Consider the following 12735-nt stretch of genomic DNA (forward strand, 5'->3'; position numbering starts at 1 on the left):
TAGTTGAACTTGGGTATTATGTAAATATTATGCAAATTTAGACCTAGTCAGTTCAGAAATATCCTGGATTTGGATAAATCATTATTGATGTATTACAACTGCTTATCACCTATGAGTAAGGAATGGATATAAAAAAAAAATACAAAGTATGAGAATACTTGCTATATTATGAACTCAGCAAAATCTATTGTATAAGTTCTGGCCTGGATTCCATCTCTTAAAGAAACCAAACTTGTATGGTAAGAGAAGCAGTGTCTTATGAACTGGTTTACATATTCTTCAGGACAGTAACTTCATACTCGTGTACTGAGGATTCTCCCTTCCCCCCTTATAATTCTCGTTGTGGAAGGGACACTTGAGATTTTCTCCCCACTTTAAAAGTAGAGAGAACTGCAGCATTTTGATGTTATTTGTATACCAGCTACAGTGCCTCTATGATCTGTGTTTTGTAAGATAGTTAAGTACTATGATAACAGACTAGCTTACATTAAATTACAATCTATTACACACTGCAGTTTATAAAAAAAAAATCAGAAAATAAGCAATTTATTTTTCAAAACACTTTTATTCCTTTTTTAAACAGTTTGATAAAACCATTCATTGGCATTTAGAGTTCAACTGTAAACAATCACAATAAGTTACTATTGTGTATTGAACTTTATACATTTTTACACAAAATTGCAGTAACAATCCATAGGAGTAAGTTAAATTCAGCATATCTGAGAATGGATTTGGCTACTGAAACACTGTACTGGAAAAATCTGTGCAGTCAGGTAAGTAAAATTATTCAAAAGCTTGATGTTTAACTCCCTCCTGTGGTGTAAGTAAGCAGCATCATAATTCATCAGCTTCTATAAGTTTATATAGTGCTAGTGCTATAATTAAAAAGCCTGCTTCACTCAGAACAAATTTTTAAGTTAACTACAGAAAATCCTCGCTCATGAGTTAGAGTAAAGTACAGTAGAGTTTCAAATAGACAAAGTTGTTGTAAACATCTTTCCTTACATGAAATTGGTATGCCACATTTAGATACATCTGTCATCCTTTTTGGCTGACACACCCTAGGAGACCTTCTCAATTTTTATGTTGCAGTAAGAGTTTTAAAGAATGACCAAAAAGAGCATTTAGTTGTTTTGTGTGCAAAATCCTATAGTAAGAGTTTTAGCATTTACATCCAAGACAATTCACACTACCATGAACATAAGCATTGAAAACTAAACTGTTACCCACCATTTGGGGATGGATTCTGTGTCAGTTGAAGCCAATGGCAAGGCTCCCACTGACTTCAGTGGTGAAGATCAGGCACTAGCTATTCTAGAGTGAGTTAATTTTAAAGAGACTGTCAACTTCAAAAATTACTTGTTCTAACAGTAGGTGGTAAATACTCAAGAAGACTACAACCAAAAGATTAGAGAACAAAGTTATTTGTTTCAGTTTGATAACTTTAAGTCAGTTTCCCAGTCTGTCTGGGTCTTCCACACACCAGAAAAACATGACTTTTTTTTTTTTAAATTAAAAAGTAGTAACAAAAATGGGCAGGGTTATACAGTCTCTGAGACCATTCCTGAAAGTCCCTTCAATCCCTTACTTTTTTAAATGGATTAGGTTTCAGATTAACAGTGTCACTTTGATGACCATCTGAATGCAGGTCTTAATACTGCATCCTGTGGACACCCAAAACTCCCCTTGATGTCAATGGGAGTTTTGGTTGCATGAGCACTGCAGGACCAGCCTCAAAACACATACCAATCCAAAAACAACCAAAAAAAGAATCAATGACTGAAATTTAGAGCATGATGTTCAAACAATCACTTTCAGGCTATTATTCTGACATTTGGGTGTCAAAACGAGTAGCCACATGTCCTTAATGTATTTAACATGAAAAATTATCAGTAAATATGAATGGGCTGAGAAAAACATTATCTGAATTTTCATAAGTGGACCTATAAATCATGTATTTTTACATGGGAAATGATAGATTTTAGTCTAATTTCAAGAGAGGTTCATCACATTAAAGATTCGTAAGTAGAACTTATTTTTAAAGTTACTTTGTCTAAAGGCTTCAACAACTTTCAAGTATTATAGAAAAAAGATCAAGCCAATGTCATAAAACATGCCTCATTTAATACAATAGTTATGAAAAAAGATTGCAACCAAGTTTATTCAGACAGTTCAACTTCTCTTAAAAACTCTTGACAGAGTATCTTATCAAGAAACCCAAGGAGCATAAGTTAACGTGATTATTTTGGTTACTAGCTGTAGGCCTTGATAGATTTGATGCCACAAGTATCTGACAACATAAATAAGATTACAATTCACAATCATAACAATAAAAAGAGTGGGGATTTGAACTGTCAGGTAAATGTTTTTCAAAGCAGCTATTTTAGCGAAAAAAAGCAAACAAAATAAATTTACCACTGAGGTGGTATATCTGATAAGATTAACAGGTAAACTCTGATAAGCTCTCATGACAGATGTCAGTGTTCATTCACTGTCAAAATTTGTTATGATAACCAAATACAGAGCAGCCTATCCAAAATAGGAGAGGGTAGTGATGTGGGCAGGAGGGAAGTATACAGGACCAAACCATTTTCTCTGCTAAACTGTTAAAAGTATGAGAAAGAGGCTAAAGACCTGCTCCTATGAAGAAAGTCCACGTTTTTTCCAGCACACAACATAAAAAGTTCAGTCGAAGCACATATGTTCCTCAAAACTCAGAAAATAAGCCACAACAAGCAGTTCCCATAATAATGTTGCAGGTATTCCTTGCCTGGGCCCATAAAGTTTCCTTGTGAGGTATACATGTAATTTACATGAATGTCAGTACCTACTAGCCTTGATATTTAGTACAGTTTCTACTGCTTTTTGAAGTTTAACACTAAAGGGCCAAGACAGTTTACACATTCAAACACACGGCTGTAGTTTTGCCTATACACATACAGTTCTGCATAGGCACATAAAAAAGGTTCAAGGCATTATTCAATATTTGTTTTAAACACACTTAAAGTGATCTTTAAAAAGAGCAGTGCAGTATTTGCTTAAGTTCCACATCAGTCAAGAAATGTGTTTATAAAGTTAGTTACTAGTTAATTCCCAGTACTAGATTTTTTATTTTCTTACCTTTCTGTAACCACTTCGTTTGTTTGCTTTGTAGTAGCAGAAACAGAACTCTTGATATGTAGTTCAGGAAGGAGCTTGGTACTGACCAATGCCTTATAAAACTTAATTTTAAAAGCATTAGAAGTTGTTTAGGGACTAGTCTTATATTTTACTTTGATGTTTTAAATACTTCTGACATCCATAACTTAGCAAGCAAAAGATTGGAAATATTTAAAAAAAAAAAGCCATCTTCTAGTCTTTTGAAATTACCCACTCCACTAAAATATATTCTTTCCTACTACAACAGATTCCTTAGGACAATCTCAACCCTAGAGAAGCATTTACTGTGAAAACTGATTCCTATATCAGATTTACTGAGGCCATGAAACTCCCTGAAAACCAATTAAATGCTTTTAGTCCAGACATTTTCCCTCTTTTGAAATGAGACCATCACATCAGGTATTGTGAAAAATGATTAATGGTGTACACATAATTGTACACAGTAGCCAGGTGTATAAATATTACACATCTATGAAAGACTACCTCCCCTTTGGTTTACAATTCTCCCTCCCAGGGGGAAGACACTGACATTTCTGTGTTGCTGTCTCTGCCAGATAATTCTAGTAGTGCAAGAATATTGCTTTCGATTTATGCTTCTCCAACCTTGAAGTGCAGTGTATGGCATGTGAAATGCTACCACACTAAATCATCCTTTATTTCAGTCTCAGGTGGAATGTTTAAGTTACCTTTTAGGTTTACAACAAATCAAATTCAAGGCATCTTAAATTATTATTATTATTAGAATGGATTTAATTCCCTCAGAATTAACACTCTTTAAATGTTGTTAGACTACATAGAGGAGACAAATGACAATTCAATCACTTTTCTGAGTCTAGTTATTGCAGACTGTTTAACCTGATCCCATGATCATGGCTGAAAGCCACACACTTGAAACGTGATCTTAATTCTTTGCCCATATCTATAGCTTTAAAAATAAGAAAACCTTATGTCACCTGCCCCCAAAAAGTAGCAGGGAGAATAATTTCTAAATTAACAATTTTCATCCTTTTCCATAATAGATCAGTAGCTTTTGATAATTTAACCTACAACTCAGTATTTGACTTTTTAGAGAATTGTCACACTTCTAATGCTATTGACTGTGTATTCTCACCACACAACTGTGAGTTTTTACTAAAAACAACAAAGTTGACATGAGTTATATAACACATAATGGTTCCATTACAGTCTAATTTTTGCCCAAGACAGTAACAGCTCCCTCACAGCTGTTTACTATCTATAATGTATGACTACTTTGACATCTCTGCTGATTATGTAGCTGGTACACGTGATCCAAGCTCTAAAACTACATATATAGTTTTAAAGTGCACATGAAATAATTTTTTTTTCTAAATTTAGAAATATTTTTTAATCTCTTCCTTCTACTGCAAAACATAGAGTCATTCCATATTTGGGACTCAAAGCAAATAAGAGAAACTTTTCTTCTTTTCTGGACTCCTAAAAGCCTAAATGTGTATTGAGTTATTTTCTAAATTTTGTAAATCATAACAACCTGGGCATTGAAATCAATAGGACTACTCATATGAATATGGGTTTGTGGAATCAGTTCTTAAGGGCCAAATTCTTCAATGCAATGTGGCTAATTTGCAGAGAATTGTTGGCATAAGCTTGTCCAAAATAGAGTTTAATAGGCTTAGGAAGGATCATCTCAGGGTAAGGATGATATTTCAGTGTTACAGAGGCAGAATAAACGTTTGTTTACCAGCCTGCCAGGATAGCAGGGAAAAGGGGACATGGCCCTATGTTTTGCACATTACTAGCCACATTTCTGGTCCCTACAGGACTGTTTGCAACCACCATAGAGCTGCTCTCAGGATGCAGTGGGACCAAGTCACCACAGAGCTGCAACAGGATCAGGGGAGTGAAAAAATTAGAGTTTTTAATCTTTTCACACCTCTACCTCAATGCTCTGGGCACATCAGCCCCTCCCCCCATCCCCGAGTGGGCTTCATATTTCCAGTAAGATTCAGTCATAATTAAGGTTTGTTTGTTTTTTTTTAACAAAAGGAGACACAACCCCTGCAAATATAGTTACTTATAAGGGAGACACTGATAGGCCTTTGTCTACAGCACACCAACAAGTTTCATCAAAGATATTCTTTAAATGAAACTAACACCACTTCTCTTAAAAAAAAAAAAAATCCACTGTTTGAGATGTCCTATAGTGGAGTTCTCACCTTCAGAATCTTTCAGTTAATTGATACACACAGTGCTTTTGGAGTCACAGGTTTAAAAAACAATAACTGTGCTGAGATAGATGGACTGAATTCTACAGGTAGGAACTTTCCAATAGGGGAACTATAAACACCAGCCAAAAGCACAGATTTAGGTCAGACCCTTTAAAAAAAAATTAATTAAATTAAAAAAAAATAGATCAGTGCTAGAAAATTAAAGCCAAAAACTGTTTTAGACAAGCATTAATGTGGGAAACTCATTTGAGAGCTGTATGAATCCTAAATAAGCCAAATTAAAATCTCCTGAACCCAGAAGTTATGGTATTCCATAGAATATTCCCCATTACTTATTAGACAAGAGTGTTTTATTAGCAACTCTAAGTGCCATTTAATTTTAGTTGCATAGCTCTCACTAAAACCTGAACTCTAACTTTGTCTCAGAACTGTTTAATTTAATCAGATATATTTTCTATTCATATTAAAAACAGCCATTATCAAAATTTCAGCATTATTTTGCATTTACCTTCACTACTGCATGCCAGAGATTTGCTAGCACAAAAGCTCGCACAGCTAGTAGCCACTGTGTTACCTGAGGATTATTTGTTGTATATTTTATACTTGAAAGCATTTTTTTATATCCAGTTGTTTGCTCTGAAGACATGACGTTTAAATAGTCAAGGAAAATATACAGTTTCTGGTTGCTCAGTAGTCCCATAGGATATTCACTCAATGTGGCAGCAAGGATGGAATGCAGATCAGAAGGTTGCAGTTCAGAATCCAACTTCTTAAGAAATGCAAGTTGCAATTCATCCTCAATAATACCCATTTCTAATTCCGACAATTGCCTTTTTTGATTGTACTGTAGCTCTGACAGCCAGAAATGTGCAAAATGTACAAAGTTATCTCCAGTGCAACACCAGACACCCAAGTCACTAATGGAACTATATACTTTCTCCAGCCAATCTGTCACAGAAGTACTATCAAAGTGGTTAAAAGCCTTATCAAGTCGTCCTCTCTCAGGTGAAAAGAGCAGATGAGATGAATCCTTTGAAGAGACAGCTGCACTTAAATTTAACCTTGTTGGTTTACTCAAATGAGGCGGCATTTTCTTGCCAATATGTGGCAACGGTATAGCCTTAAATAAAGAACAATTCCTAATCTTAAGAGAAAAGAATTCTTTTTGTAAGCTACAATTAACATCAATGTGAGAATTATTCAACAAGGAACACATGTCTGGAAGGTGAAGGATCTCGTTTTGGCTATTTGGGCCACTTTCACATAAATATTCATGGTTTAAATCTTCTTCCTCCTCCATATTCATATGGGAGACAATCATAGCTCTTCTTTGCATTTCAAACTTTGCATTTTGTTAAACAGCAATACAGAATATTAGTAACCCTAGTTGCAACACAGACAATAAGCACAGCAAGTCACAAGTCAATGGATCTCAATATGAACCTGAAAGAAAAAAAAAAAAAATGAATACAGGAAATTAACTCATGGTCAGTCTCCATCTTCAGTTGCCTCTCAAAGTAAAATATACACATTTTCATCATATCCAAACTATATATCAGTATTACCAGGTATTATTTAGGGATCTCCATATAATGAAGGAAAAAAAGAATAGCTCAACAGCAGAATGTAGTGGAGGAACCTAATGGGGGACCTCATTACAAACTATACTAATACTTTTCCTTGAATATGTTCAAGCAGATTTATCCTATACAGCTGAAAGTGGATATTAATACTATTAATTTTAACAGGTTCTAAAAAGGTTATTTCTATACACAAAATTTAAGATAATGGCCTCTCATAGCAAGTGTCCCTCTACCCTGTTGCACGTTTAATGCTGGTTTCTCCTCTTTTGCAGTTCAAATTCAATGAGTTAGAGCTTACCTTTGTTGGGTAGTGGAAAGCATCACAGGTGCCTCAGCGAATGAGAAATCTGAAAACTTATTGCATAACTATATTCTCTACTTTAATCAATAAGATTTCAGTATGTAAATGATCAGAGACTTAACATCAGAGATCAGTTTAAGTGTCTCTCTTCCTTTAATTTTTAAACATGGACATTCAAGTCAGTCAGAGGCAAAGTCTCAACTATTATGTCCATCAAAGCTGTTTTAATATTTCATTTTCACCAAGACATGTTTGTGTGTGCTACCTTCTGTGCTTGCTAACTTTGTATCAAGGCACCCAGTGGAAAAATTGGGCAACTATAAACCCTCAGCAGGGGGTTAATTGCATGGAGAATGTTCACATAGATTGGCACAGACAGCATATGGAACAACATGTGCAGCTCAGAGGAAAGACCACCAGGCAAACTGATTGCACAAGCATGATTAGGGGTTACAATGTATATTGCAACAAACCAGGATGCTGATCCTATTACAAGATCTGCCAACACAGGCAGTAGACAAGGGTGAAATAGCTGCCACGGTTACTAACTGCATACTGTGTGTGGAGCTAAACATGGCTTATATCCAAAAAAAAAAAAAACAGACTCCAACGAGAGACTGCTGAATTGGAATTAATTTGCAAACTGGATACAATTAACTTAGGCTTGAATAGAGACTGGGAATGGATGAGTCATTACACAAAGTAAAACTATTTCCCCATGGTATTTCTCCCTCCCACCCCGCCCCCCACTGTTCCTCTGATATTCTTGTTAACTGCTGGAATTAGCCTACCTGCTTGTCACCATGAAAGGTTTTCCTCCTTCCCCCCCCTGCTGTTGGTGATGGCTTATCTTAAGTGATCACTCTCCTTACAGTGTGTATGATAAACCCATTGTTTCATGTTCTCTGTGTGTGTGTGTATATAAATCTCTCCTCTGTTTTTTCCACCAAATGCATCCGATGAAGTGAGCTGTAGCTCACGAAAGCTTATGCTCTAATAAATTTGTTAGTCTCTAAGGTGCCACAAGTACTCCTTTTCTTTTTGCGAATACAGACTAACACGGCTGCTACTCTGAAACCTATATCCAGCTATATATCCATATATCACTAACTATTTACAAATTTTAAGAGTTGTAGCACAGAAAGACAGGTGTAAGAAGAGAAAGTCTCCATATCTAATGTGTCAATCCTCTGGTCCATTCTGGACCCCTATCAGTTTATCATGCTATTTGTTAGATTCAGAAGTTTCATCCTTTACGGGCCTCAAGTGGTAATAACATCTGTCCTCTAACATACCACATCCAAGCCTTCAGAGACCTTCATAGAATATCAGGGTTGGAAGGGACCTCAGGAGGTCATCTAGTCCAACCCCCTGCTCAAAGCAGGACCAATCCCCAATTTTTGCCCCAGATCCCTAAATGGCCCCCTCACGGATTGAACTCACAACCCTGGGTTTATCAGGCCAATGCTCAAACCACTGAGCTATCCCTCCCCCCTTCTCTATAGTCACTCCACTCCCCTCCCCTCTTCCCTTCCCACTGAGTAGCTGCTTGATCTGCCTGAAAGGCTGTTCAAATGCTTGCCTCATCAGGGCCCCTCTTCTATTGCCAGTGAAGTCAACAGCAAAACATTCACAGAAGGTGGTGAGAGTAGGCTCACACCCTTACACAGACTGTAAAGGCCCAACCCTCTAGATGAGGAGTTTTCAATTCCCATTGCCCCCCTAGATGAAATAGAGGGAGCTCTGTATCTTGCAAAAGCAGGCTCCAAATAGTTTGTTTCACATTTAAATCAAAAGCGCAAAAATTTATATTTTAGTGTAAGCATCAAGTTATCCTGGGTTTCCTAGAAGGACAATTTTTGTTGAATTCGAAAGTCAATCTCTACCAGAAAAGTAATTTTTACTGCTCCTTTGGGTAGTTATGCTGATTTTGTCTCAACCTATATATGCTAATACAATTATTTAGACAGACAGACAGACAGACAGACAAACTGGAACGCTAAATATGACATGTATCCTACAAAGAAAAACAAGATGACATGCAAGCTGAAGGAGTCGTATAATAGTCACTTATTGCTTATTATAGTGACTGTGCTGTGTAGGATCCGATAACACCATAACCACAATGTACTTGTCTTTGTTTTTAAATTTACACAACAGGACATTACTCTTGGGGGAATTCCGCACCACTGCACGTGCGCAGAATTCATGTCACCCACAGATTTCTTTGCTTCCCCGCAGAAAAATGACTTTCAAACAGGGAAGCAAAGGGAAGCTGCAAGAGCAGTCACGCACCAATCCCTAGCAGTGCAGATACATCATTTCAGGCACCTGAAGCACCTGGCAGACAGGTAAATCACCGCAGGGCTGGGGACACTCCAGCCAGTGGCTCCTCCCATGAGACGGGATCAGCTGCTAGTCCCATCTGGGCTGGAGGCAGGAGAGAACAGGACTTCCTCTTCCCCCGAAAGGAGTGACTGGGGCTGTGTCAGACCCACCCCCAGAAACCTCCCCCAGCTGCAGGAAGCTCAGCATTCTCCCCTGCTTCCTGCCCCTATTGCTCCTCAGCTATGGGGAGAGGGGTCACTATATGGGAAGCTGCTCCCGCATCCACCCAACCCCCATGCATCTGGACCTCCCATACCCAGTTACCCCTGCCAAGTCTCACATGGTACATCCAGAACTCCCCTAGCCCTCCATACCCAAACCCCACCCCACTAAACCTCAACCCCTCATCAGGAGCCCCCCTGCGCCCAGACCCACACCTCTGCACCCAAACCACTGCCCACCAAGCTTCCTGCACTCAAACCCCCACCCTGATGCCCCACCCCTCGAGCTGCCACATCCAGACCCCACTACTGACCCCCAACTAGCTGCACCCAGACCACCACCCCACCAAGCCCCACTCCCACAGCACACAGCCCTCCCAGCTGAGCCCCAACCACCTTCACCTGGAAGCCCCTGCAGAGTCCCATTGCCCCTGCACCTGGAACCCCCCCAATGAACCTGTGTGCATTCAGACGTCCCCCACACCTAAACCTCTTCACTGAGCTGCTTGCATCCAGATTGTCCCACACTTGGATCTCCCCCACACTTGGATCCTGCCCGCCCCACACCTGCCATAGAGGGGCAGGGCCCCAGGGTGTTTCTGGGGCTGGCCCAGTCCTTATGCTGTGTCAGGGTCGAGTGCAACACAACCACTGAGTCCATGTCCTGGGGGTGGGGGGGAGCTGCAGGTGATCTCCCACCTCCCTACAGCCAGTGGCCCGTGCTCCCCACTGCCATGCTGCAGCTCCTGCATTTATTTCTTGACAAATAAAACTTGCAGAATTTTAAAATATCGTGTGCAGAATTTTTAAACGTGTTCGTGCACAACGAGTAACGACGTGCACAAAACGCATCGCAGCCACAACCTGAAGCTCACGCCACTTGGGGGAGTGAGCGCGCCAAAGTTTCCCTGGAGTCAGATTAAAAAGACAGCGGTGCCCTCAGTCCCCGGCAGCACGGGGGAACCTCAGAGGGAAGAGCGAGTAACTCCTGCAATGGCCTGACTCAAGCGGAGTCACGTCCGCCCCTCCTCCCGCGAAGGGCGGGGGCGGCGAATGCAAATGTAGCCCCTCCCCCATTCACCTGCAGCCTGACGTTGAGCATCATGGAGGCCACGATGTAGAGATAGGGGAAGTTGATCCGGAGCTTCCAGGCCAAGCCGAAGAAGATGAGGAGGGTCCTGGTCAGCCCCTTGCAGAAGACCCCGTAGGACCTGGCGGCGGCCGACTGCGAGAGCCGTGCAGCCAGGGCGGACAGAGCCGCCGCCATATACACCCCGCCCCCCACCGGGCCCTCAGACTGCACCGCCCCCACTGCGTACTGTCCCGCTCCAAGGCCTCTCCAGCCCAAAGAGCCCGGATGCCGAGCGCCGTGGGCGAGATGGGAAGGATGAAATTTACATACGTAGGTCCACCGCTGGTACGTCACAGCGGTTTTTAGTTATGACGGCACGGCGCAACGACGCACGCTCGGGGCCGTAAAAAAAAAAAAAAAAAAAAAAAAAAACTGGGCGAAGAGCTGCCCTCCGTCGCGCAGGCGCAGTGCTCGCGGGGCTCCTTCCACAGCCTCTCGCACCTCCGGACCGTGCGCCTTAAGAGGGGCTTCAGAGTGGCGGCCGGGTTAGCCTGAATTCGCAAAAAGGAAAGGAGGACTTGACTCTGCTAGATAAAACCTTGAGAGCGTGACCCAAAGGTGCCCTGCAGGGGTAAGAAAGTGTTGCCCCGCGTTCTTCCTGTCCAGCTCCAGGCTGCATCCCTCTGCTCTGTGTTTTCATAGGAAGTATATTTTGTATTCCTTTTATTCTAGCACGAGCACCCTATAAGTGCTAAAGAGCTGCTCTAGCAGGCGCAGCAACCAAGCAATTTTCCATTCAAATAGTCTTTTTAAATAAACCATGTTCTTTGCACCCATTAGGCAGCCAGACAGCCATCCTTAAATCCAGAGAAAAGTTGTTCGTTGTGCTTTAGTCAATGCTTTATTTCAATTTTAATAGTACAGTATTGAAGTATCATTCATCCGTGGATTTTCAAGATACTTTGCAAAAGTTTCTCACACCCCCTCTGGGAAACAGGTGCAACTCTATTAGGTTTCATTGTTATAAACACTGGTATTAGATGAAAAATCAGGCCTCTGAAATTTTTCTAATTGTCTTCTGAGTACACTCCTTTCCCCTATTTATTTTAGGACCATTTAAATCATAATAAAAGTTGCATTTAAGGCTCCCCACATTAAAAACAGTATTAGTCTGAAATTGTAATGGTTTACATTAAAAAAGGGGACCCTAAGCCCAAGAAAAACTCAGTGTCAGTCCCAAGTCCTTTCAGGCAGGCACAGACAGGCAGGGACCCACAGACTTTCCCTTTGCACTTCTCTTCCCCAGTGGAAAAAGTCTAGACCCTTTTTGAATTACATGACTGCAGGCAGGCAGCCCTTAGACTTTTTTTAGCTGTTCCATGTTGTTACAGGTAAAGTATTAGAAGCAGCTTCTTCAGGTGGTGAGCAGAACCCTCTGGTCTGACCTGTGATTGGCATTCGCACAGAACCAGATGGGGCAGCGTGGAACATAACTTGGACTGGTCTAAGCCAGCAACTGGATCAGTCACTGGAGTAAGCCCAAGGATGGGCACTTCTGTAAGCAGTGGATGTTAGGGTTACTTACCAACTTTCTAATTGCACAAAACCGAACACCCTTGCCCTGCCTCTTCCCCTTCTCTGCGGCCCTGCCACTGCTAACTCCATCCCCCCTCCCTTGCTCATTTTCACTGGGCTAGGGGTTGGGGTATGGGCGGGGGTGAGGGCTCCAGCTGGGGGTTCAGGCTCCAAGGTGGGGCCAGAAAGGAGAGGTTCAGGAGGGGGCTCCGTGCTGGGGTGCCAGCTCTGGAGTGGGCCAGGGATGAAGAGTTTGGGGTGTAGGAGGGGGCTCCAGGCTGGAGCAGTG

The 12735-nt window shown here is 41.0% G+C and overlaps 1 protein-coding gene across 9 annotated transcripts in view; it reads right to left on the reverse strand.

The window, feature by feature from the left end:
* Positions 1 to 11380, reverse strand: part of FAM220A (family with sequence similarity 220 member A) — a 23511-nt gene extending 12131 nt beyond the window's left edge. For 4 of the 9 annotated variants that reach the window (XR_006274738.1, XM_043493787.1, XM_043493788.1 and 1 more), the window contains exons 1-2: positions 5875 to 6783; positions 3121 to 3221 (exon numbers count right to left, since the gene is read on the reverse strand). Coding sequence is in view for 8 of the 9 variants with exons in the window: in XM_043493787.1 (XP_043349722.1) it covers positions 3121 to 3221; positions 5875 to 6702 (929 nt within the window). In the remaining variant the exon portion in view is untranslated. Of the gene's footprint in view, positions 1 to 545; positions 6810 to 10880 lie in introns of those variants that run through there. The other 5 variants (XM_043493790.1, XM_038418628.2, XM_043493791.1 and 2 more) reach the window with 3 other exon arrangements.
* Positions 11381 to 12735: the final 1355 nt, after the last annotated feature.

This window comes from Dermochelys coriacea, chromosome 10, assembly GCF_009764565.3.
Source record: "Dermochelys coriacea isolate rDerCor1 chromosome 10, rDerCor1.pri.v4, whole genome shotgun sequence".
NCBI classification, from domain to species: domain Eukaryota; kingdom Metazoa; phylum Chordata; order Testudines; family Dermochelyidae; genus Dermochelys; species Dermochelys coriacea.